At 24.6% G+C, this 27,675-nt stretch overlaps 1 protein-coding gene across 1 annotated transcript; it reads left to right on the forward strand.

Annotated features, from left to right (window-relative positions):
* Positions 1-78: 78 nt before the first annotated feature.
* LOC145840339 (uncharacterized) lies at positions 79-27,483 on the forward strand. The gene is made up of 21 exons (XM_082947568.1): positions 79-203; positions 806-875; positions 2,216-2,399; positions 3,727-3,856; positions 4,787-4,931; positions 10,856-10,953; positions 15,911-16,042; positions 18,604-18,762; positions 19,651-19,830; positions 20,702-20,809; positions 21,069-21,176; positions 21,540-21,656; positions 21,850-21,924; positions 22,183-22,323; positions 23,348-23,503; positions 23,912-24,010; positions 24,517-24,603; positions 25,211-25,438; positions 25,661-25,838; positions 26,169-26,335; positions 26,847-27,483. The coding sequence occupies exons 1-21, from the start codon at positions 165-167 to the stop codon at positions 26,931-26,933; spliced, it is 2,688 nt and encodes an 895-aa protein (XP_082803694.1). The 5' UTR covers positions 79-164; the 3' UTR covers positions 26,934-27,483.
* The last annotated feature ends 192 nt before the right edge of the window (positions 27,484-27,675 follow it).

Here is a 27,675-nt window from a genome sequence, read left to right on the forward strand (position 1 = left end):
CTATTTATGATTAATTTTTTGTTTTTAAACTTAGTATTTTAAAACATCTGATCTGAAAATTACTCAGTTTAAATTTTCAAGCTGTTTATATCGTTTAATCAAGAATATAAAGAAAAATATAAACGTTTTTCGTTTATGAATTAGCTGTTTTATAACTTATCTAAATGGATTCTAATCTACACGGAGTTAATTTTGACTTATTGGTAAGATTTAAATTCATGTTTTTTAATTTAAGTGAATCTAAATAAATAAGTCAATCAGTTAAACTTTAAACTCAAAACCTTGGTGTATTAAACGTTGCATAAAGTTTATATATTTTTATTAATTAATTTGGTTCTTAAACATGCACTTAAAGGTAATTCTTTTAAATTTTTTAGTTTTGCTTTATATTTTGTACCTTCTAAAAAAGTTTTTAACATTTTACTTTGAACTTAATGAATTTTGAATTTTAATCAACTTTTAACAACAAAACTTTATTTTCTAATGTTTTATACCTTCAAGTTGACTTAATCTGTCTTAAAACATTTATTTTCGAAAGTAATACTTTTATCTTTGAGTTAAAAATATCTATTAGGTTTTTTAGCAGAACAAAACTTTTAAAGTTTTATCTAATACATTAAAAACTATCTTTAATCTTAGATATTTTTGTAAATTAAAACTTTACTAGTACTCTTAATTACTTTTATGAAAAAAGCATGTATTTATAAAACATAATATTTTTATTTCTTTGTGCAACCAATTGTGTATAAGTTTGCTAGTTTAGAACAACTTAACTAAGTAAACTAAATAATGTTTTTACCTGTAGGTTCAACCAATGATGGACTCAAATACAAAAGAAGAAAAAGTTCACAAAATAAAACACATGAAAAAGACAGGTAGTAATAATTTAAACTAAAGTATAGTTACTTATGTGAATTTAAACCAGAATTTCCTAAACTTTTTCTCAAAAAACTACCATTAATAACGCTTAAGACCTTTTTTTGCTCTTCATCATCAACTCCAGAATATCTAGTTTAAGTTAAAATTTATGACCTCATGGCCCTTAAATTCCCACCTTTTTGGCACAGTTTGGAGAACCCTGATTTAAGCTAAATAATTTCTCTTATCTTTTTAATCATAAAATCAGCTACAGTGTACTTAATTTTTTTTAAAGACTGGTAATAACTTTATAAACAGAAACTTAATTATCAAGTTAATCTTAGCTAACTATTTTCTCTTTTGTTGCTCAGAGTTTAAACCAAGTATGGTTAAGTTAAATATTTATCCATTCTATTTTTAAACAGACTTACAATAACAATTAAAACACTAATTATGATAAAATTTAGTGATATACTTAAAGTTAACCTAAAACCAAAACACGTTTTTTCTTCCTTACAAATTGCTTAATATAAAAAATCACAACTAACACGATTATTACTCCATGCTTCACATTTCCTAAAAATAATTTAATTCGACTCGTTAAAAAAATCGTATATACTCCTTTCCAAGAACTAATCGTTACCTTGTAAGTGTTTTAAATAAACTTTAATTGTGACTAATAATAAATCATTAGCTAAGTATGCGTGTTTAACAATTATGATGTCATAAATATTAAGTATTATGCCAACTATTTTCACGTTTAATCCGTTATTGAAAGCAAAATATACTGAAACAATGTGTAAACTTTTGTAAACTTGAAGGACCTTATTATAGCGCATTAACCACTTTTTTGCAATAAAGCTATATGTTTTACTGTAAATTGTTTAAGTAGTAATATAATATATCAACTTTTTATGTAAAATTTATGGAGATTAGTTATAATTTTATTATATTTAAACATATTGTAGTTAATTCAATTTTTTGTGGCGGTCTTTTTGATAAGAAAGTGTTAAAGCTGATGGAGATGAAGTTGTTTTTTAATTTAATATTTTTTAAAATCATTACATTTACTTTAAAACAAAAAAAAAAGCTAACTTCTGATTAACCCTTAATTTAATTTAAACTAAATATCAAAAACCTTATTAATATTTTAGTCAATAACATACAAATTTGACCTTGAGAGAAACGTCAATAAAGAACTATATGTTTAATTTTTAGTTCATGTTTAAGACATTAAAGTCAACATGTTTTTAATTTCGTGTTTTTGTTCCATAATGTAAACTTTAAGAAAATATACCTATAAAAAAAACACAACGATGTTTAATTTTTGTAATTCAACTTTTATAAAAAAATTCAGAATCATCGAGCCAGCAATCGATGAAGCGTGAAGTTACGTCATCACAAAATGACGTAACGAGCAGCAAGATAAACTTGGACAAGTCAGAGCTGCTGAAGCTGTTGTCGGTATTCGAAGGTGAACTGCAAGCCAGGGATGAGTTCATATCGATACTCAAGTCGGAGAGAAATAATACTGATTCAAGGTCAGAAAAACAGTTCCTTAACTTTTTATTTATTTTAATTGAGCGTTTGTATGTTTAACGAGACTAAAATATATGTATGGTAAACTGGTGTAACTTTTCAAACGAATAAAAGCTAAGTTTCTTTTTTCAAGTTATTTTTTCAGCAGTACAAATCAAATATTTCACTAAAAGCGATACTTCTAAAAATCGCTTAATTATTAATATTAAATATGATATTAAATAATCATATTTTAAAAATGTAATCCTAGTATTGGTTTTATAATTCTAAATCTTATCAAATCAACAACCTTGAATGTTACAATCAATTCAAGAAACTTTTACATACTAATTTTACGTTAAATAGATCTTTTTGTGATTATTCTTGACTATTCCTTATTTAATTAGTACTTATTCTATTTAAAAAAATTTCTATAGTTGTTTCATTATATTTTATTTTATAATAAAGCATAGTTACAATCTGCAACAAATTTACTTTTTAATCTTTATTTACCTTTTAACACTTATACCAGCAATTTACTTAATATACATCCAAGGTTAATCAAATTAAACACTTATTATCTGATTTAAGGTTTGAACTTTCATAACTTTATATGATTGATTTAACAGTTCGAATTTAGACTTTTAACTAGAGGATATCTAAGTTATTTATACAAGCATATTAATTATACGTGTTACACTAAAGTTTTTGTTTCTGAATATAATTTTTTTTGTTATAGTTTATCTGTTTACTTAAACTTTTTAATAGTTTAGCATAAAAAATAAACAACTTAGTCGTAAATGTCAAATTTATGTTGCTAAATCTATTGCAAATAATCTATTTATTGTTTTGATAAATAGGGTTAATAGAATTAAACTGTTGTTTTAGTAAAAACAATAAGTTTGGCAAGCTTTTAAAAAGTTTAATAAGTCAACTATTGGCTGCATTTATCATCTATAAATCTATCAAAGTTATCTGCTGCAATATAAACGCATAATCTTTTATGTTGTTTACACTTTTTAAACTATTGTCGCTTTTTAAAAAATAAATTAATATTAAATATAAATAAATATTTTTTTCTTGTAATTTAAAAATCAAAAGTAATATTTTTAGTTAACAAAGTTTTTTTACATGCAGCTACAAACATATTAACTTGTTTGTTTTCAATGTTAAGTTAAATACAGACTATTTGTGTAAAGTTTGTTCAAAAACTACAGTTTTACAATTTAGTACTATCTAATCAAAAATGTGCAAAAATATATTTGAAATTTTAAAACTCGTCACTTGAAGTATGTTTTCAAACTGATAAGAATTCGCCTATTACTTTTTATTAAGAATTTATAATTATAGATACGGTCTAACTGATCCGTTGAAAGCTCTCCAGAGAGACGGTACTTTTATGGGATTCCCCGAAATTGAGAGCGATGAAGATGAAGACATTGCTCAGCAGACTAAGGATCAGCTTGCTCATATCATACACGTTAGGAAATTAAAAAATATATATAATTTAAGTACAATAATATAAAAGTTTATTATTCTAAACATCTTTTCAATTTTTATGGTTTTTCTATTGAATTAAACAATTATAACTAAAAATTTAAAAGTTAATTTCAATAAGTTATAAAAGCTAAACATTTTAAGAAATAATTTACCTTTATAAGAAATTTCGGCTTAAGTTATAAAGCTCTACACTTATCTAATTCTTAAAAAGAATTATTAAAACTTTTAAGTTTTATATAGCTATAATTTTTTTGAAAGTATTGCAAAATTTTTTTTACAATACTAATTTGTATGAGTACAGGCTTTTACATCGCTTAAACTATCACAAATATTTTCACGAATACTTTTTAACTTAAATATAAAAAGTTAGATGTTCAGTGAAAACTTGTTTCGCAATATTTAAAAATCAAACTTTGGTCGAAACTTTTTAATTTTTGCTACATTAATTGCAGACCCTATACAAATAACAGTAAAAGTTTATATTTGCTTAAAACAATTATAAGTATCAGACTTTATGAGTAAACAGTAGTTTAAAGTAACAAAAGAAAAAGTTGTTAAGTATTTTTTTTATTTTTATTTTTCTTATAGCTAACTAAAAAACCATAAATAATAATTTTAAAAAATTAAATAGATTTTTATATTTATACCAAGTTTCACAATTTTGTTTAGTACATTATAAAAAAAAGTTATTTACTATAAGTAGTTAGTTTAGTTAACATTTTTAAAGAAAATATCTTAAAATTTTCAAATTTTAATGGTATTTTTGTTATATTTGCTTTTTTTTTTAAATCCGACCAATCTAAGCTGTTATAAGGTTAATGTTAATTTAAAATTAAAATGTTTCGTTTATTAATTTTTATCTTGAAATTAATAAGCTGAAATTAAATAAAACTAAATATTTACTAAACAGAAACAAAAAGAAGCACACAGAAAATTGAAACAGATGTTTATATCGCTTCAAGAACGAAATCAAAGGGTAACTTACGAGCTAAACTCTGAAAAACAAAAACAGAAAGATTACGCAGTCAAATCTGACGATTTTGTTTCTTTGTTAGGTGAGATAATCTATGATTTTTTACAGTTTAGATTATAGTAAGTATCTTTTGTAAAAATTTATGTTAGTTTTATTAACAAAACTATGTTTAAGTTTGAATTTACAAATAATCTGGTCAGATAAAAAACATTGCTAATGTTTGTGTTTTTATATTTGTTAATATAAAAGCTAGTTTGTAGTTTATGCCGACAATCAAGACTTATTTAATGTTCTATGAATACAAAAATAAAGTATTTGAATGTAAATAAATTTTAAGCTTTAAAAAGCAATTTTAAGTTTTAAAAGTAAGTTTTATATGCATAAAGTTCAAATCTTTTTGCATTAAGTACTAATAATACAGCATATGATATGGTATGGTTTGAAAAAATATTTTCATTAAAAATAAGTTTCAAATGCAACCCTACAACATACACACACATAATTTTTGCTACCTGTTAATAAATCAATGTCTCAACTTGACGCTTATTTCTGCGGTTTCATATGAGCAAACAATATTTTTTATTAAAAACAAAACTCAACTTTTGTATGAGAAACATTCAAATTTGAGCACGTTCTATTTACTCTTCAAATCGTGCAAAGAAAATATAATATAGCGAAATAAACTCGAACTTGAGCGAGCAAAAGTCACGATTTGTGAAAAAAAGTAAAAATATTGCAACTCAAATTTGTGGCTGGTTATTAATGCGTAATGGCGCTTATAATAGAGACAGTCATATATTTGAGTGTATTAAAAGTTTTAAATAAAATTTTAATTGTTCACTTTTTTAAAGTACATATTTTATTAAAAATAATGTTTGCAAGTAACTTGACTTTGTAATTTGTTCAAAGAAAAACATAAGATAAAACAAAATGCTTATTATGATAACATACAACGAAATTTATCTAAGTAGAATTTTTATTGACGAAGTTTCAAATAAAAGTAATTTTTTTACAAATTAAGAGAATATATTTTATTGAGATGTATGTTAAACAGAAAGTAAATAGTAAAACACTACAAAAAATCTCAAACTAGCTTATAATCAGCAAAGGATTTTGTTACAAACTGTGTTCTTTATTATCGAAATTGTTTTATTATTTCTTTGTAAAAAGTTTAAATAGCAAGGGAATAGAATAAAAACGGAATAATAAAACAGTTTTTAAAATAAGAAGCATTTCAATAATTTTTAGCAAGCAAAAACTTTTTTTGTTCAATAAAAAAGCTAAAAGTTTGTTTAGTTAATAGCAAGTATTGAATTTTTTTTTGTTAAAATGTGTTGTAAATATTGCAAATTCAAGCGTAGTAAACAAACATTTACTTAAAAATTTATAAAACTTTTTTTAATTTTTTTAGTTTACATGTTCTGAAAGCATTTTAATTTAAAATAAAAAAGTTTTTAACTCACAAAAAAATCTCCCCAATTGTATCTGTTTGTTACTTAAAAACTGTTATTAAAAAATAGGCAGTAACTTTTTTTAAGTTTATTTTTAAGTTTTCCAACACTTTACCATCCAAAGAAAAATAAATGCTGCTGGTTATTAATAATAAAACACGCACAAATGACAAAACTATGCAGATAGATATGTACTTGATTCTATTTACAGTAATCCCTACATTTTGTAAATTTACCCACAAAGTTAGTTTTAGTTCAAATTTAAATACAAAAAATCCAATCCACGTAAAGTAAAAATTACATGTACTTAAAGCATTTTAATTAAAAAAAATCTTTGATTCACAAAAAATCTCTCCAAGTGTATTTGTTTCTTACTTAAAAGCTATTGATAAATAAATAAGCGGTAATTTACAGTTATAATTTTTTTAATTTTCGAAAAATTTACTATCCAAAGAAAATAAATGCTGCTGTTTATTATTAATAAAAGACGCATAAATGACAAAACTATGCAGATAGATATGTACTTGATTCTATTTAGATTAAAACGTACAAATTGTAAATTTACTCACAAAGATTGTTTTTTGACCAAATTTTGAATACAAGAAAACCAATCAATAAAAGTAAAAAGTTACAACTCGACCAGAGACAAAATCTAAATATAAACTATTAACAAACCTCATCGCTAAAATATGCAGATATTCGCTTGATGTGATAGCAGTTTGTGATAGTAGCATTTGAGCGTAGTAACTTTGTTACAAAACTGATTAGTATTTACCACTCTCTCTCTAGTGAGGATGTGTTATAAGAATTCTGCTAAATGTCACTTCTGATATGTGGAAGCTAGTAGTGTTTGCTTTGATGTTTTTATTAAGTGCTTTAATTTAGTTCCAGAAAATGTAGTGAAAAGTTAAAATAAGCATTTTTTTTAAGTTTGAGTAATTTATTTTGTTTTTATATAAACTTAAAAATAGTTTTAGACAAAAGTAGCTTTAATAAATTAAATAAATAAAGCTATTAATCAGCTGTAAGTTTACATTTATGTTTACTTAACCAAATACATTTGTTAAAGCGTCATGAATTTGTATTAAGATTTTGATTTATTTTAGTTTCTAGTTTATATTGTACTTCTTATCTACTTAAAAAATTACTTAAGTAACAGTTTTTATAAGAACGCTTAAGCTTTTGTTTACTTTGGCTTAATTTAAAAGCATACTTTAATGTTAGCATATTTACATTAAAAGTTTGAAAAAGAAACAATTTTTAAAAATTATGTTTAAATGTAAATTTAAATACAGTTAAAAGTCGTTGTAATTAAAATAAAGTCAAAAATAAAGTAACTAGTTTTTGCTATTTCACCTAATTCTCCGATTTTCATCAGTATTTTTTTATTGATTATAATTTTACATATCGTAAAAAAATATTAAGTTTAGAAATTGTAGTTATTTAGACTTAGTAAGCAGTTCTAAAAAGCTATTAGATAGAGTGAGGGTAGATTTTTTTATAGAACTCAGTTATATTATTGGTTATTAACTTAATTCTGTTTTTAAATTTGAAATAGTTAAACGTCATAGTGGTTAAAAAAAGTCAAATTCATACCGTTTTATTATAATAGGAAACTATTAGTCTGCGTTAATTTAGTTTGATATTTATACTGACAGCGACGTTTTTAATATCAGCATTTTCTATAATAAGTAGTCTCTTATTTTTATTTAAAGTACTTTACTTTAGTTTTTGTAATTTTAATTAATAAGTAGTTCCATTCCGATTATTTAGTTTTCGTTTTACAACTTATATATTTTTTAATTATATTAAGCTTGAACTGAAATGCAATATACTTTGTTTAAACTTGTAGCTTGTCAATTTCAATATGCTAAAGATAAATTTATTTACAAAACTTCAATCATTATAAATAAAAGCTGTTATTCTAATCAGCATTTTTATAATCAGCTTTGATGTTAACACGTGTTTGTTTGTTACAATGTTTTAATGATAAAAGCTTTTTGAGTTTATTTATGTTCTGAGTTTGTTTCAAAGCTATAGCATCAAAAACAAGCTTTTTGCTTGTAAAAATCACCATTAAATATCAGAAAACGTCTTAATTCAGATAAATTTAGTTTTTTGGTAAATTTAAAATATTTTGGTTTAAAATAAAATTATCTTTTTAGCTTTATATGTCAAGCTATAATAACAGCTACTTCTTTTTTTTTTTTGGTAGCTTATTAGTACTTATTTCAAAAATATCTAAACTTTAAATCACTACGGTATTATTCTTTCTTTTGAACTTAGCTAATATTCTAAAACTTTTTTTTATTAATTTGTTTTTTAGTCAACTTCTACAGTATTAAATATTAACATACACGAAAAAGCTACAATTTAATATGTATGTAAAAACTTTTATTAAATAAAAACTTTTAGTTTGAATTAAAAAAAAAATATCAAAAAACGTAGTAAATTTCTCACTTTGTTTAAAATCGAAACTAAAAAATATTTGCGTAATAAATGTTAGCACAAATATTTTTGACTAACACATTGTTATTTAAAATCGAAACTTAACTTTTTTTTTATTTATTGAATTCTAACACAAAAATTTAGCCAGTTTACTTTTTATTTAAAATCGAAGCTTTTAAAATATTGCATATTGAATTTCAACACAAAAATTTGGCCAGTTAGCATTGTTACTTAAAATCGAAACTTAAAATGCACATTTGTTTATTGATTGTTCGTTTACAAAAAACGATTATAGTTCAAATCGCTAGTTAGCCGAAATGTCAGAAAGTTATGCAGAAAAATATTCAAAAATTCAATTTCTTATTTATTCGCGCTCTCATTTGAACTTATTAGCCGAAATTTCAACCTTTGGGATTTGTTTGAATTATTAAAATCGCTTTGAGATTCTGCTGCATTTTTTCTTTGATAGTATTTGTTTGCTACTGTTTGCTTTTGAGTTTTAAAAGATAAGGGTCTAGTACATATAATGTTTAATTTTTAGGACTATGCATGAAAAAAAAGGTTTAAAAACAAACAGCTTAGTTTTTGCAGTTGTGTTTTTTGTTCAAGTTATTTTTGTAAGCTTAAAACTTTTCATAAATATTGTTTTTCTCACGTTTATATTGAGTAAACTTGAATTTTATCAGTCAGAAAACTTTTGAAACAAATAATACAAAAAAGAGAACTTTAATTAAAACACAGATAAGTTCATAGTCATGTGCTAAATTCAACTATATTTAGCAAAAAAATTCAATTTAAAATAATTTTAAAACCAGTTAGATAAAACTGTCAGAAATTGGACTTAATTTTACTATTTTTAGCAAAAAACAGTTTAATTATGAAAATTAATTACTTCACATTTGTTAACTGAGCAAACTAATCTGTTGTAATTTGACAAATTATACAAAAGTGTCAATTATTAACCATAAACAAATAAAATACCAAAACATTTAATTACCAAAATACCTTGATAAATTCGCTGTAAGTAGTTTTAATTATATTATAAAATAGTTTGGTAAGTTAAGTTATTAGTTTATATTAAGTATTTTGATATATTTGTTTTGCAAGTTTATTTAATTTTTTTTGCATTTTTAGAGGTTTTAATTTCTAATTATTCTTTTACTAGTAAGTTTTTTTTTGCATGTAGAGGTAGAATCAACCATAGTTTCCAGTTTTTAAAATTGCATTACAAGTTTGTTAAGCTATTTTCAGTCTGTTTCCAGTTTTCATCAATTTGTAACTAAAGTTGGTTTAAAAGTTCAATGAAAGTTTTGCTAGCTTTCTTTTTAGTATTTTTTTTAAATAGGAATATTTCATTTATGGGTAAGTTTGTCTTTAGACTTATGCTTTCATATAATTTGTTCACAACATTAAACGTTGTTCCTGAGTTTTAGCTAGTTTAATACCTAAGTACATCGTTAGTCAATTATGTACTTTATTTAATTTAAAATATGTTTAATGTGTAGTTATCAAAATTACTAAATTATTAACTTTACAACTTGTGGTAAAATTTCGCTTTTTTTTTACTTTGAAGATTTGCAACTTAATTTGTAAGATTGCAAAAATTTATTTTATTTACAAAACTGTTGAGTAGGTTATTTTTATTGTATAAGATTGAAATGTGCAAATAAAAAAGCAACATGATTCAAAATAAAAAAAAAGTATTGTAGCAATACTAATCATGTACTGTTAAGAAAATTAATGCTCATAATTCTAATCTAACTCAGTATTTAACTTGTCTCAAAGTAAAAAATAATAAGTAATAATCTTCTTTATTTTATACTATTGAATTTTATTTAAGAATAACGTAACGACTCTTAAAATGTACATAAACTCAAGGATAAAAGATTATTAACTAAATGTAACAAAAATAAAATAAAACTACACAAGTACTACTCATATAAAACGAAAGTTCAATGTTGTTATTTTTAGTAGAATATTTATAATAAATAAGTAAAGCCACCCAATTCACACAATATGTACATGATACGCAAAATAAAAGCGAACTTTACCACCGCAACCCCACAAAGCATAGCGCCCACTAACGGTGACAATAATTTTCAAATAGAGGAGGATCGGGAGAGGTTGAAGACCTTGCTGCAGCATGAGAAGATGAGCAGAGAGAGGAGGGAACGGGAGCTGGCGTGGAAGATGAAGGAATCTGCTGTTAGTTGTTTTTTTATTTTGTTTATTAAATAGTAAAAAGCATTTGGTACTTATTTTGGTAACATTTATTAAAAAAAAGTTTCAACAGTTACTGTTACTGTGCTTTTAATTTTTTGGTCATATAGACATGCTCTGTTTCTACTATAGACAGCTTGCTTATTCATTATGATAAGAATTCATTTAGTTAACCAAAGTATTGGCATTTCAAATTAATTAAAACGTTACCCTAGTGGCAGTTACCCTAAATTACCAAACAGTGATTTAAATTTTATAGATAATAAAATGCATTAACTAAAGTAAGGCTTTTTTAGCTACATTTTTGCAAATTGTAAATTTTTAGGCAAGCTATTTTCAAAGTTTTAGCCATAATAAACATTTTTATTTAAAATTTGTAATTTAATTTCTGTAAGTACCTACTTCAGTTAAAAAACATCACTTAAAAATTTTTAAGACCTTTAAGATTTAAATATATAAAGTTAATAGAGAAATAGTTTATTATTTAACCAAATGTAAATTTAGTTATCATCTTTTTTGGTTTGGAGTTAGCGTTTGCTTACAGTTTAACCATTTTTTAAATAGTTATTTTTAAATCATTATATATTTGTTGTGTAATGAAAATGTTAAAACCCAGTTTTGTTATCTCAATAACATACGCATTTATAATAAACTCTTATAAGTTATAAGGATTGATTGAACAGTACTTTGATTTAAACTTGGTTTATTATATTGTTAATATGAAAGTACTTTATGTTTGTTGTATTATGGTTAACAAGTTTAATTGTCTACTTTGTATTAACACAAATATAAAGATTGAATGATAAATTTAATTTACATTAAGATTCAGAACAACTAAAAAGTGCACTCAAAAACTGGTGTTTAAACATATAAACACTTTCTCTAATTTATAAAGTACACTTAACTGACGAGTTTTACCGCCAAAAGTTTATTCAAGCCATCATTTTGAGCTAGAGAAGTGTTTTTTAACTTAAATAGTTAAAAAGAAAAAAGGTATTAAGTGTAAGAGGAATTATAGTAAAAACTGCTTCTGTTTTATGTTAAGTATACTCTTTTCTAAGTACTTTAGTTTTTGACATATATGCAAACAAAAGAACTTTTTACATCTCAATTTAACAGTCCTAATTTAAAATACTTTTCACCACATTTGCAGTTTCACATAATTTTATTTTCTTCATGTATAATGCATCAAAATATGTTTTAAACTAATTACAATATTATTAGTTTTTGGTATTTTTTGAAAAATTGTTGTTACTTATTAATTGTTTACTTTTAGTATATTTTTTGATTATTTATTTTTAAACAATGTCAGTATTTTAGCTATGGTTAACGAAATATACCTTAGAACTAGTAACTTATACTAAATAGAGACTCTAATTTAGTATTAGTTAGACATATTCGCTGTAAACTCTGTGTTGTATAATATACTTACAAATATAGTAGTTGATAAAAAAAAGTGTAACTGTTTTTTGGCATGTTTTCTATCTAACTACTTAGTTGCTTAGTAGATTTATTCGCTAGATTTCATAAAAATGTTACAAACTTAAGTTTAGTTAAGGATATTGACTTTCAGTTTTAAGTTATAAATTAATGTTTAAAGCTTTTACGTTTTATAAAGAACTAAATTGTTTTAAATATTTATCTATAACGTATAACACTATAACTTATAACATCTATATCTTATAACACTTTCGATTGAATAAGACTCGTCTCTTTAGACTATACAAAACGATACTAAAAGTTAAAAATAAGTACAGTAAAAAGCTATTTATCAATATTGGTGAGAAACAATCTTAGTTATAAAACAAGTTTTTGGGCTAAAAAAGTAGAGATAAAAAACATTTAAGTTTTCAAAAAAAAAACTTTAGCCTAAAAATTTACATAGGTTTTTTTTATCTTAATGCTGTTCGATCAATAGTTTAAACTATTAATGCACTATAATAACTTGTGTGTTAAAGTACTTTTGTAAAGCTAACTTTGTGCAATTTATATAGAAGTTATAAATCTTGCAAGTGTTATAGAGATAAATTTACATATAACTAATATAAAACTTAGGTTCCTTTTTAAAAAGATTAACTTACAAAATACAAAAACCACATAAAAACTTAAATATTCAGATTACATCATACAACTTCAGATATAATTAAGTTGTAAGCTAACACTAGACTTTATTACGTCATAGAAATTTCGTTAAATGACTTTCACAAGCCAGCAAAAACTTGTTAAGTTATTTTTTATGTTTGACATTTGGTTAATGCGTTGCTTTTTGATTATATACTAATTTATTCAACTTAGGAAGTTGGTATTAACACTAAAATTATAAATGATTGTAAACTTTTTTAGTTTATATATTTTTTACGTAATAAGATAAGTCTTTGTGTGGAAGTATGTACTTAATTTGTTTTTTCAAATTTTAGGTTAATTCGTGTATTCAAATTTAAAGAAAAACACAAATTTAATTGTAACAAACAAAGCAAACTTTAAATTTGCAGTCGCTTTTATAAAACTACTTGCAATTTTTAACTATTAGTTATATAAAAAAGAAAAAATATATTCAAAGAAAGTGCAAAAAGTGCTTTCTGCCTGTCAGTTTATTTACTCAGCAAAACGTTTGACCTGATCAATATTATAAAAATAATTGTTATATATATACCAATTATATTGAAAATACCTTTTGTCATAGGCGTATACTAAAAGAACTTTTCAATAATTACTTAAGTATTTGGAATGCTTCCAATTTAATCAGCATTATACTGCGTGCTTTGATATACCAATTAAAAAATTAAAAATTGCCTTTAATGTATTGTGAACTTGGTACGAAGGGTTAAAAAGTTTATAAACTGTCACAACACAATCTCACTACTGTTTCAAGTTTTGTATTTTCCTTTGTTTACTGTGGTTACACTGAAGCGCGTATGATGTTTATTTTATTTTGATGTTCGATTTATTTGTATATTCAAGTGCCAAATTGAATTAAACCGTTTTGTTTTAGAGACAGGCACAGTTAAAGGTGCTACCTGGTTTTTTACTAAACATAAATTATGCTGCATTCCTTTAAATTTTACAGCATTTCAGTCGACTACCTTATATGGCCTGTTAAAGTTCGATTCCTTTGAAGTTTTTAGTTAGAGTTTGTTCGATACAAGACATAATTTTTTTAGCTTACCCAAGTTAGCACAATTTCAAACAAGGGTGACTAATTTGAACATTTAGTTGCACAAATTCTGTGTTGATTGCTATTTAAATGTTAATCTATTACTAAATAAATTATAAACGTATTGTTAGGTCACAAAAAAGTTTTTTTGAGAATTTTTTCATAAAGAATTATAAAAGCATTTTTTAAATTATATTTAAAAGTTTGTTTATTTATTAAGTCAAAAGTATTTTTAGATTTTATAATCATTGCAAAATTTTTTGTTGTGTTAACAGGTTTATCTTTAGTTAATAAATAAACTGAAATTAAGCTATCTTTTTAAAAAAACTGAACAAACAAAAGTAGGGAGCATTAAAAACTTGATTTAAAATTTTATTAACATTATAGTTCTAAAAGGTTTTTTTTTTAAATTTTTCTATAACTCAAAATAAGAGATGATAAACAATAACTTTACTGTATTTAAAACTAAGTAAAAGTATCAAATTTAAAACTAGAAATAAGTATTTATTGTATATTGAATATTTATGTGTATTGTTGTATTAAAAACATTAAAGACACACTTTTCTACAGTAATCTTTTTTAAACAAAGTCTTTAAAAGTATATAGTAGTTAACAAAATTACGCAATTTTAAGTTATAAACAGTTTTTACAAGCTTGAAAACGATAAGAGTTTTAGAATATCTTTTTCCTCTTTAGAATTTGTTATTGTAGTAGCTATTTATTTTTTTTAGGAACATAAACATGCTTTTTAATGTTTGCAAGGAAGCGTGCATTAGAAAATAATAAGATTTAAATAACAACCTTCCCGAAAAACCACAAAATAATACGCTTATTACGCCGTCTCATCTCACTTTAATTCCGTTGTTATTATGACGTGAAAATCGTGTATTGTGACGCAGCAGTGTCTGCCCGTGCGTTGCGACAAGTCAACATTTAGTCGGTCTAATTGACCGTGACACATTTACAGCAGCTTCATTTGTGTCACTCAAAGCGTGAAACTTGTCGTTTGAGTAACAAATTGTGATCAATTTTACGTTTTTTATTTTTTTTTCAAAGTACATTTTTGTTTGTATAAGTTGTTTACTTGATTAAAAAATTGTTTTATAAAGTAATGTTTTAAACTTTTCAATTTTCAATGTTCCTCACAACATAAATACGAATCGACTTCAAAATAAATGTTATAGAAGACCGTAAAATGATATAGGTATTAAGAATTATAACTTGTTTTACACTGATAGTTTTAAACTATATTGTTTATAGATTACATTCTATATTGCTTTAAATTTCGTTTCTTAGTAGGAAAGTTTTTTTCTGTTGATTTTAAGTAATAAGTGATTACTAAATATTCTCAAAATCTTAATGATAAACGTTTTTTATAAAATTAAAAAATTATTATTTATATAATCTATCTGTACTTTTAAAATAACACCAGAAGTTTTAATTAAACATTTTACAGTTTAAAAACATTAAGAAAAATATACTTAATAAATATAACAAACAAATGTTATAAGCCTACTATTAACAAAGCTTGCCGTAGTAAAAAGAAATAACGAAGATAAAGAATTTTATAATTAGCATTGTAATCAATCAAAATTTTTGGGCAAAAGGTTTTAAAATAACATATGAAACTAAAAAATACAAACATCAAAACATTATTAGCTTGTAGTCATTGTGAAACAAGTTCTTTAAAAATAACTTACAATTGTAATAAAATTACATTTTATGAACAGAATTAATTGAATAAGTAAAAAAGTTAAATAAAATAAAGTAAATAATGTTTAACAATAGGAAGAACTAACAAAGATGAAGTCGTTATCAATAGAACTGATAGAAGAGCGCCAGAAACAATTACATCAGTTTACGGAACAGCGACAGCAAGCGGTAGACTTACAAACGAGCATTGAAGACCTCAAAGTTAAAGTTAGCGTGAAAGATTTTGTCAAATTGTAACCCACCGACTACCGCACAGTTTTTCAAAACTTAATACTTGATGCAACACTTAAACCAAAAATTTCAAAGCTAAAGTTAATGTGAAATTTTTATATATCTTCAATGAAATAATTTATCCACTACTTTGCATCCGTTCAATTCGGCTGTTGTACGACATTTTTTTTTTAAAGAACTCGCAGATAAACATTTAAAACCAATATTAGACTTGCTATAGTTGTTCTATAGTCGTATATATTTACAAACTTTACAAACATGCAAATTTACGGAACTTCAAATTTTTAATCTATGTCTACATTTTTGAGTGTACGCAGTTTGGTATTCAAAACATTGTAGCTTTAAAGTTAAAATTGAAAGTAAAATATTTGTTCGTCTTAAAAATATGAAGTTTGTTAGTTTTTTTATAGAATCAGTAAACTATACATAAAGTTGATGTTAATAGTTTAACTAAAGCTAAAAATGGATTGTAATTTAATTACTTAAAAATTAAGACTCTGTTAAAAACATATAAAATGTTATTATATATGATAACTTTAAATGTTAAAAATAATCTGTTTGAATCTAATTTCATTATTTACTACGACATTTTTGTTGAATTTTTTTTAGGATATTTAGAAACAACAGCTATATGCCATATAAATAATTATTTAACGTTACTTATACTATCACTCTCAAACAAATTTAAAAAAAAATCTTGAATTTTTAATATCACTTTATATTTAAAACTATTTGTTATATATTAATAAACTTATAACAAATAGTTATATTTTTAATTTTATTAATAAACTTTTGTAACATAAATTGTCCTGGATTTGACGTTAAAAGGTATCCAAGTGGTGTACGACTCGATAACTAAAATGTTTTTTTGTGCACCAGGTCCTTGAATCAAATATTTTGAGCGCTATTTTTTTGTCGTTCAATAAACAATATGTTCTAGAAAATCAGTTAGGAAATTTTGCGCTATTAAAAATGCAAAGGTTTTTAAAGTAAATAACATTTCCGTAGTTTAACATTTGACTAAAAACTAAGTTATGCAACTTGATAATTACATTGCACAAAGCCATTAAACTTCAAGAAAATATAATAATTAAACTTTGAAATATATTGCAATAATTATCAAACTTTTGAAATAACAAAGGTGATAACTAATTAAACGTTTCCGATAATTGATATTTAATTTAATTTATTACGCCTTAGCTTACCTTTATAAAGTTTAAACTATTTAGTTTTTTTTTTTTATAATTGATTTCTATTGTGTTTTATACAACTTAACATTCAGTCTGCTTTGAATATAATTGTGCTTTAAAACTTAAAGAGAAGTTAATACTGTCAGCTTAACTCTTTTTTTTACTTTTAAAGCTTTAATGTTTTATTGTTAGCTACAATAATTTAAAATCATAGGCTTTGCTAATATAAAACATATTGTAGGAATGATGTATTTTTTATCAAGTAAACCTTTGAAATTTTTTAAATACTTTGTGAAATTTTGGTTTATATTTTTGTTTCAACTGAAACCGACTCATGCAAAACATTTATTATTTACCATTTTTGAGTACAAAATAGTCAAAAATTATTTTTTAGGTGCTACTTAAATTTAAAACAAAAACTAGCTTATGATTCTACTTCGTAACTTTTGAATAACTAATTTGTGTAAAGCTTTAAAACAACTAAAAACTAAACCTAATTAACTATAACCTCATGTCAACTTGTTTAATTATTAGATAGTATATTGATTTTTAAAATAATTGTTTCAAATTCAGAATAAATTAAAATTTATAAAATTCTTAAATCCTCAGCAAGTTTCAAAATCATGGTGTTTAATAATTTATTTTTTAGTTAAATAACAAATTTCATTACGCAGTGCTAACAAATGTAAAGATTTTTTTGAAAAAAATAATTTAGATTATAGAAATATATAAGTTAAGACTTTAATACAATCTCTCTAAGGTATAAAGGAAATTCAACATAGTTCTTTTAGACTCAAGCTAATTACTTTTATACTAAAAGTTAGTGTATATCTAGTACTAAAATTTACTTAAATTGGTTCTAATTTTATTGCTATTTTATGATACATTAAATGACATGTAGAAATTATGGACTGAGTTTAACTTAATAATGATCAACTTGTTTTTGTTTATTTTAACAAAAAAAAGTACAACAAAGATATTTCAAACAAGCTTTGGATAATTTTCTAAGACTTTCACTATCATTATCAAAAATTGCAGACTTTTTTATAAATAATCCTTTTTTTATTTCTCTTATTTTACTAAATTTAAGAATATTTTGAACTGTAAAACTACTTTTGACAACGATAAATGCGTGTAATTAAAAATATAAGCATTTTGTGATTAAATCAATCGAATTTTTAGTGTGCGCTGTTATAAATTATTGATTTAAAAAACAACTTGGTGCTATGATTTTTATGATTTTATATTAAATCAACTAGAAGTAAAAAGATCTAACGAGCAGGAATCTATAGAATATTTTTTGTCTATACTATACTGGTTTATTAACCATTTTTCTAATACATACAGATCCAACAATTGGAAGTTGAAAGATCAAACGAGAGAGAGCACGCCAACCAATTGGAGAACGATCTTGAGGAGCAGCAGAACCGACATCAGAGGGAGGTAGAGAGCTTGAACGAACAGTTGAAGGTTGAATGCGAGAAAGAAAAAACACTGAAGGAACAAGTAAGAAAAAGAATATACAAATTGGCTTTATTTTTTTATGAAACAACAAGGAACAATCTTGAAAATAATCAAATGAATAATCTAGCTAATTTACTAAACTAAGTTAAAAAGTGTTCGATTTGATAAACGATTTGTTAATTTTGCTGTAATAACAAACAAGCAAAATAACAAAAAAGAGAATTATCGATTTATTCTCATAAGATAATAAGTTTTTCTTTTAGAGTTTTAGTTAATTAGCAAGTACTTTTGTATTGTGACTATTAACTTTAGCATTTTACTAATTATTTAAAAAAAGTCTATTTTAGCAACTGCTAAACTTAAAATCTTTAGATAGTTAAACTTCAAATCAATTGCTAAAATTGTTCATAAAATTTTATATAGACAAAAGAAGTAAACTTTTCTTAAAGTTTTACATTTAAATCACTTGATTTGGTTTTAATAATTTTGTTATCAGATTGAAAATTATTGAATAATTGATTTTTACATAAAAACTTTCACTTTCTAACGCAGTTAAATCAAAAGGTTTACAATAAAAAAGTAGCAATATTCTACATTTACCTGCCTTCACGCATTAATTAAACATAGTAATTATACTTTACTGTGAAGAAACACAGTAGATTGTTTCTACAAACTAAAATAAAAACTCTCAGCAGTTTGTGATTGATTAAGTGTTTGTAGCAGTTGATATCCAACGTTAATGAGTTCACACAAGTTTAGAATTGCAGTAAGTATGCTAAATATAATTCACATAAAATAGATAAAAATAAATTAAGTTCAAAGAATTAGTTGAAATCTGTAAACTAAATAAGTTAAACAATAATCTATATCAGTAAATAGTTTGAAATATTTTATTTATTTAAATTAAACCATCAATTATTAATATCGTAGGTATCAACACAAAAGAGAAGGATCAAACACTTGCAAGCAATGGACAAGAACCTGAGGAAAACAGATGATCAGCTGCTCAGGATTCAGGAAAACCTGACTTCTGATAAACTGTTTGAAGAAATTGCATCACTGAGAAACACTATGAACGATATGGAATCTGCAGAAAATGTTTATAATCAGGTTTGATATGAAGTTTTGTGTCTCGCCTATTATTAGGTTTTTGATTGTATATTGAAATTGAAAACTGATACAAAGTAGAAAAAGTATTTTTAATTTTTATATTGTTGTTTTTAACCTAGGTTGTACTTTTATTCTGTTTACTGGTTCAATTCTTATTATTAAAGTAGCTGCTACTTTTTTAGTTACGACTTGTATTCAAAATAGTTTAAAGAAAATATTTTTATTTGTTCAAAAAAATTACAAAATAGTTTTAAGCGTTAAAACTTTTGGGTATAAAATTTTTGTATTTCACTTTTCCTTCAAGTAGCAGAATTTCAACTAACAACCTAATAAACATAACTTTTATCCTATAAAAAACAAACAAAAGTTAACTTTTACTTTTTTGAAAAAACACTTCAGTAGGCTAGTTTTATTATTTTGCCACAAAACAAACTTGTTCGCGTGAGAAAAGTTTATTTGTATTTAGTTTTTATACAAGAACTTTGAAAAGCATAATTTAATTTTAAGATTTATAATTGTTTGTAGTTTTTGTTTGCTTATGTAGCTTTGTTTATTTAAATACATAGTAGTAAGTATTATTACTTATATATTTACTTTAATGATTAAAATAGCTTACATATTTTGTTTTATTTAAGATAAGCTTTGTAAACACAAGAAACCAAATAAAAATCTTACTGTAAATATATAATTATAAAAATTAATAATACATGTTAAGATTAAAGTAGTTGTACAACTAATTTAAATTATAAATTGATTTTAAAGCACAAGAAGAAACCAAATCATTCCGTGAACAAAACTTATAAAACTAAAACAACTGTATAAAAAGTTAAAAATTTCACCAAAATTTAAATTTTTATTTGATTTTTAAAAGGCTCAGGAAGAAACCAAATCACTACGGGATCAGCTCAACCAGGAGATCGATCTTGTGCGGAAGTTGAAGATCGAAATTGACAAGTTGAAGACACACCACAGGGATCAGGTAACAATACTAACTTCAACTTTCAATATACTTTTTTAATTATATGTTACTTAAAAATGGATTCGATTTTTAATACTTTTGATTTAAATAAAACTTTAACACTTTTTGCAATACTTTGAAATTTTCTGTAATTTTTTTAAGGATTAGGGATACGATTAGTTTCAATAACTTTATATTTAGTTAATATCTGTTATGATAAGTTGTTATTTAACGAACATATAGAGCTTATGGGAACGATTAATAAGCTTATTATTTTCAGGTGGAGCTTGAAAGGATGGTGGAAGACACAACTTTCAAAATGGAAGAAGTTCAAAGTTTATTGGATGCTGAGAAGAGAAAAAATGAAAAATTGAAGAATAAGTTTGAGGTTAGTGAGCTTAAAACAACAAAGTAGTAAGATTTAAGTGACTGTAACGTGTTTTGAATGAAACAAAGTTCCTACTTGTACAACTTTGATAAGTTGTAAATTGAATATGTGGTGTACGACTCGATAACCAAAAGGCTTTTTTGTACACCAGGTCCTTAGACCAAAACTTTTGAGAGCTTTTTTGTACAAATTTGATGAGTTATAAACTGAATATGTTAAAAAATCTTGTTTTAAGTAACGATCTGTACATCTATTTTAGAAAAATTCAAAAAACTTTGTACAAATTGTATTATATACCACAAAAACATTGATTACTAAAACTAAGAAAAGTAAAATTTCAAATTTTAATTTTCTTTTTTCCAGGGTTTCTCCTTGCACGTGGAGAACTTCAAGCAAGCGGAAGACATGTTGGAGCACACTCAGGATCAACTGGAGAATCTCCTGCACGAGCACGAGCAAGTGAAGATGGAACTGAAGCTGGTAACACTTTTATTATATTTATTCTATTTCATTTTTATATTTCAATAACATTAATAATATTTTGTCATTGTTATTTTGTTTTTATTAGTGTTAACACTATTTACACAGTACTATTATTATGTTATATATCAAACTCGAGCTGATGAAAAATTGTATTAGTTTTATTAACTTATTAATATTAATATGATAATAGGTTCAGACTCAGCTGGAAGAAAGCGATGAAAAATGCGCAAATTGCCAACAATTATTAGAAGAAGAACGACTAAAGGTAATTTAATTACATTGGTTTGTAAATATCTTTACTTAGATAATAACTAAGTATAAGGAAAAAAAAACTTAAGTATCAAAATAGCAAAGTGATGATTCAATTTGACTTGTTTGAAGTTTAGTTTTATACTAATCATAATAATTTCAAACTATAGAAGCTAAAAACTTAGTTTTAAAAAGAAATATAAGTTTTTTTTAAATTGCAGTAGTAAAATTAAACATCCTATTACTTTGAAACTTAGATATAGTTTAAATATAGGTCGCAGAAGCCAAACAGAAGCAGATAACGGAAAGTAGAGAATGCTTGAGGTTGAAAGAAGAACTGAAAAAATTGACATCAAGTCACATAGAAGAGAAAAATGCGATGCAAAATCACATAGATTCCCTAACTAGTCCACAGGTAAATTGTTTTTTTACTCTTTCTGTTTATATATAAATATTTTCCTAAAAGTGCAAAATCTTATAATTTAGACTAGAACACAGGTATGTAACTTTTGTTCCTTATCTATCTAAATGTTGTTGTGAAAATACTTGAACTTGTTTATTTATATAAAGTCGCTAAGCTCTCGGACAAATCGAATGGAAAACTATTCACTTTAAAAATATATTTGTACACCATAAATTTAAACAAATTAATTAATGATTTATTGACAAAAATTGTTAGGAAGATCCTAACTCTGAAGATCCTTTTTTAGGTGAAACCGGGTTAGTAAAGTTGCAAATTTTGTCAATAAATTATTAATTAACTTAGCTCTCTATTTCAAGATTGAGCACTATTATTCATTTGGTTTCCAAATTATATATATAAATTTAAACAAAAGTTTTTCATTTTCTGTAAAACTACTTTGATTTATATTTGTTATGTAAAGAAGTTTAAGGCAAATTATCTGTTTTGTAATGGTTTTTAAAGTGCGTTTACTTTGAAGAAGCAGAAACAGCTCGTAAAAACTCAAGTTTCATTGTCAAAAAATACATTTACATTTTTTATGAAAAAAACAAACATTCCAGAGTTTATTACAAATGTTTGCAAATAACTATTTGCGTCATTAGTTTTATGATAACTGTTTTTATACCGGTACAATGTAAATAGATATTGTTCCTTACAATGTTGAGAAAGTACAACTTATTTTATAATACATCAATAAAAACACGGTTTTAGCATCTGATTAATTTAAAAATAAAGTCGAACAAGCTTAACTTATGGGCTAGTTTTAAAACTTACACTTAATAAATTTACACTATCTAGTTTAAAAAAACTTTGTCAAATTTAAAAACCATTCTTTTTTTTATTTAGCAATGAAAAAAAAAAACAACAACTGATGTTTTTATATTGTGCTAAAAAGAAGTTTTCGTATTAAATAATTTAGCAAACAAAGACATCTTCTAATCTGCTTATAAATAAATGATGTATATTTTTTTTACAGTCCAACACAGCTTGTGACGAAGATGAAGACAAGATAAATTTGAGGAGGCAGATCTCGGCTCTGCAGGAAAGATTGGTCGCATCCGAGGATAGAAACAAGAAACTTGAATCAATCAAGGGTGACATGGAGTCTGATATGCAAATCACTAAAGCCAGGGTTTGTTGACTCGAATTAGATTATTTTAAGTTTTAGTTTTTATCTATAAATTCTTGTTTTAGTCGAGATCTTGTATAACGAAATTAACTTTCAATCATGTTTCATTAGAACAAGACTTAAGATTTACTAATATGTTGTTTAGGTTTATTATATTTAACTACATAGCTTAGGTTTAGTTTTTAATTTCAAACCGCCTTTTTTTGTAAAGTTACTGTTAAACCCAAGTAAGTATAATGTTGCATTTTTTATATTTTTTCAAAGTAGAAGCTTACCCAAAATGCGCTCAAGTTTGCCTTTTGAGTAAAATTTATTTGAATAACTCTTTTTAAAATTTAAAAAGTTTAGCTGAAAGAGCTTTGGTTCCTCTTTTGCTATATTTGTGTTAAGTAAACGTGTTTATCTAAACAGCTAGTACAATCAACGGGAAAGTTGAAAGATTTAGTAACAAGCGGAATAAACGAACAATTAGCCGTGGTAAAATGTGAAGAATATTCCAATAAAATAAAGGTTTGTTCACAATAATTTACTGAAAATATTTTTTATTCAAGAAGGAAGTTATAATTTGGAAGTACATATATAAAAGTTGTTTTTTGTATAACACCATTTAAACATTATGAAAATTTCAAATACCAAAGTCAAAACTCGTTTAATTAGGTTTAAAAAAAGTATTTTTGTAGTGGCGTACGTTTAAAAAGTTTTTTTTTTTCTATTTTTTTAAAGTTGATATATTATGAATCAACAGAAAAATTTTTCATCAAGTTTAAAAAAAAAAGTTATATTGTGATTTATATCAACTAAATTTTGTTTACTTACAATGGTTTTAAGTAAAACATTTGTTTGTATTAAGTTTATTTACTTAAGTATCAAAATAAATTTATTTCACAATCATGTTTGTTTAAGTATTGTTTTTATTTTTAATTTAAATAATTTAAATAACAAAAACCATAATGTGTTTAAGAAGTTATTGAAAAACTATGTGATATTTTTTTTCTAAATTAATTATATTTTAACAGGAATTAGAAACTGAAAATGAGATACTTCGTTCGAGCTTACACGCTCACTCTAAAACAAACACGAATACAAACAACCTAGCTGACTTGGTATGTTGTATTTTATAAAAGTAAATGTTATAAGAAGTATAGCATTGTTAATTAATACAAGTGAGCAATGATTTTGTGAACTTTACTAACTTATTGCTTTCAATTTAAGAAAAGAAAAACTTATGGTTTAACATTAGATACATTAAATACAAAATAAAAACCAATATGACCATTTTGACTTTATGAATTAATACTTTCTTAAAAGTACTTTTTAAAGCCGAATACAAACAACTTGGCTGACTTGGTTTGTTTTATTTCTTATATTTAAAACAAATGTGAAAATTCTGTTTACTAATACACAGTAAGTATTGATTTTGTAAATTTACATAATCTTTGCTTTTAAAATTCGTTTAGTTTAAAACTAAATGTTTTTAAAAATGTATTTGTTTGATACTCAAACTAAAGAAAAATTTTCATTTATTTAGAAACTTTTACTTAATGACTACTTTCCAGAATTTACAATCTAACTTAACGCTTTGAAACGTGCTTAAACTTTTTCTCAATTATTTTAAATTATTAAAAAGCAAATTAGTTGTCAACGCATTTTCTTGTAAGTAGTTGAATTAGCTTTCAAAGTTTAGAAACTTAAATTATTCCCTCCAAACAGCAAATAGCAGAGAAGTTGGTGACCAACCTGAACAACGGGATAACAATCCAGAGCTACAAACAAAACGATCTTCACAATTACAAACCTCCATTATCAGATCTCCGACCTCCTTCGTTGCAGTCCGTTAGACACGCGGCGTTGAAGAAGACTTCTTCCATACAGGAGAAAAGATCTTTTGTTCAGGAGAAGAAGAGCATGAACAGAACGTCGTCGTTGAAGAGTCTCAGGGTTTGTTTTTATTTCAAATATTTTTTTATAATTTACTGTTTAGTTATTTTTAAGCTTAGATTACATTCAGTGATTTTGAAACTATGATATTCTTAGCGAGTTATTTTTTATTATAACTTTCATATTAAAGAATTAGTACAACTTACACATTTAGTGTGACTATCTTAGCAAGAACGCATCCATAAAGTCTAAAATACAAAAACTTTTAACTTTTTGATACAGCGGACGCTATCCGGTAGTCAAGGTAACATCGAAGGGCGACCTCCAACTGCAGAAGGACGACCCCCAGTGACAGAAGGACGTCCCCCATCTTCTAAGTCTTCTTTTACTTCATCGATGAGCTCAGTTGTTTCCGAGTCTCCGAGGCAGGAACGGAGCAGAAGCATTGTGAAGAAAAAAAGTTTGTTAAATAAAAGTTTCAGACGTGATAATAATATTTAAAAATTTGGTTTCTGTAACATACCATAATGAGCCGTTGTGACTTGAGATAGACAGTTTTATAAAAAATAAAAATCGAAGACTTTTATCAAGAATAGTTTAATAAAATATTCTTAAAAACTCAAAAGGTTTCGATATTTTTCTATACTTTTAAGTTTTATTATATTCGAAAAACTATAATAATTTGTATACAGTTGTTACAATTCTAGTGTTAATAAATGAGTTGTACATTAAGTTATACATAAAAAACACAACTCTTACAATAATAAACACTAAGTTTTACAATTTACAGACAGTACATCAAGTGAAGATTCGAGCAACACGAAATCATCGAACAAACAGAAACTCTCCAAGATAAGAAACAAATCTCTCACCAGGATGGCAAACTTCATCAGACCTGCCAGCGCCATGTCTTCATTCACATCGAACAAGAAGGAAGAAAAATCCCCTAAGTCAAAAGTTTGTTAAAATTTCAAATCGAACCAGTTTTAAAATATTTTGCTTAAATGAGTTAGTTTAAAAGTATTAGAGTAATTTTATAATACAGAGCTCCTTTTTAACAGCTTTAGTTTTTTACTTTTAATATTTTCCTGGTTGTATCAACTTCTTCAGAAACTACTTTTATTACCAAAATAGATTAAGTATGTTTTTCCATAGAAGTTAAATTAACTATCATCAAAATTTATTGGAATTAAATAACAGCGCCAAGTTTAAATTTAGTTTACACGAATAAGCTAATTAAGTTTTTAAGCATCATTCGCTAAAGTTTTTTACCACTATTATAAGAAACTATATTCTTAAATATACTCATGCTCTTATGTGTAATAACTTAAAGCTTGATCATGATGCTTAATAATAACAATACTTTTTTTTGTAACAATATACTATATGAAGATCTAATACTAATTTCTACAGTTTTAGATGTGTATAAACATTTCATAACTTTTATTTATTTTTGGTTGTTTTTTAGAGCGGAATCCCAAAACCAAAACCGAGAAGTTCAACCCCAACATCATCTGCTACTAAAAAGAACAAAAAATCGAAGAAAAGTAAATAAAAATAAACATAAACTTACTTTTGTAGTAACTACTTTTCTGGAAATATAGTAGAACTGAATATATATAGTGTGATTAATAAATGGCTAGCTAAGTTTTTTTTTATATAATTTCGCCTCTTCTTTGTTTTTGAAACTTTAATGAAAGTTTATTTATCTGTATAGTATAATGAAAGCAAAATTTCATTGTTTTTTCAAAATATATAAAAAGTTTTAAATTTTCTGTGATTTTCAAATATGCATGAATTGTTAGATTTATGAACTTATAAACCTTTTTGGTTTTACATACTGCCTAATCTATAAAAGTATTTGCTTTTATAATATTTCAAAAAAGAGTTTCAAATTAAACGAAAGTTTTTAAAAACACAAAGGTGTTATTAGAGTACCATCTATGTATTTTTAATTTTAAAACATGAGTAGTTGTAAGAATTTTTTCAAACTTGAATTTTAGTTAATTAGTCCGATTTTTATTTTGTTTTACAGCATTTTTACTGACATATTGTTTTACACAATAATTTTACTTGAAAGTTTCGACTTTTATTTTGTCGTTAATAAAAAATACCAGTTTGTTTCTTATTTTTTGAACAACTAAACTTGAGTATATGGGTAAAACTTTTTTTAGTATGTTACAAACTTTTTAGTTTCCAATTTTAACTTTTACTAAAATAAATATAAAATATAAATCCAAATACAGTTTTAGAAGCGTATTTATAAATTTATTCACAATGTAAAGATTTTATCAAAG

The sequence above is a fragment of the Thalia democratica genome, chromosome 7, assembly GCF_965202585.1.
Source record: "Thalia democratica chromosome 7, ktThaDemo2.hap1.1, whole genome shotgun sequence".
NCBI lineage: Eukaryota > Metazoa > Chordata > Thaliacea > Salpida > Salpidae > Thalia > Thalia democratica.

What these genes read in the sequence shown, in the direction of transcription:
- LOC145840339 (XM_082947568.1), top strand. Translation starts at nt 165, where the DNA reads ATGGATTCTAATCTACACGGAGTTAATTTTGACTTATTG. An exon ending in AAAACACATGAAAAAGACAG is followed by an intron (nt 876 to 2,215) that starts GTAGTAATAATT and finishes AAAAAAATTCAG; the next exon opens with AATCATCGAGCCAGCAATCG. An exon ending in CGTCGTTGAAGAGTCTCAGG is followed by an intron (nt 25,439 to 25,660) that starts GTTTGTTTTTAT and finishes TTTTTGATACAG; the next exon opens with CGGACGCTATCCGGTAGTCA.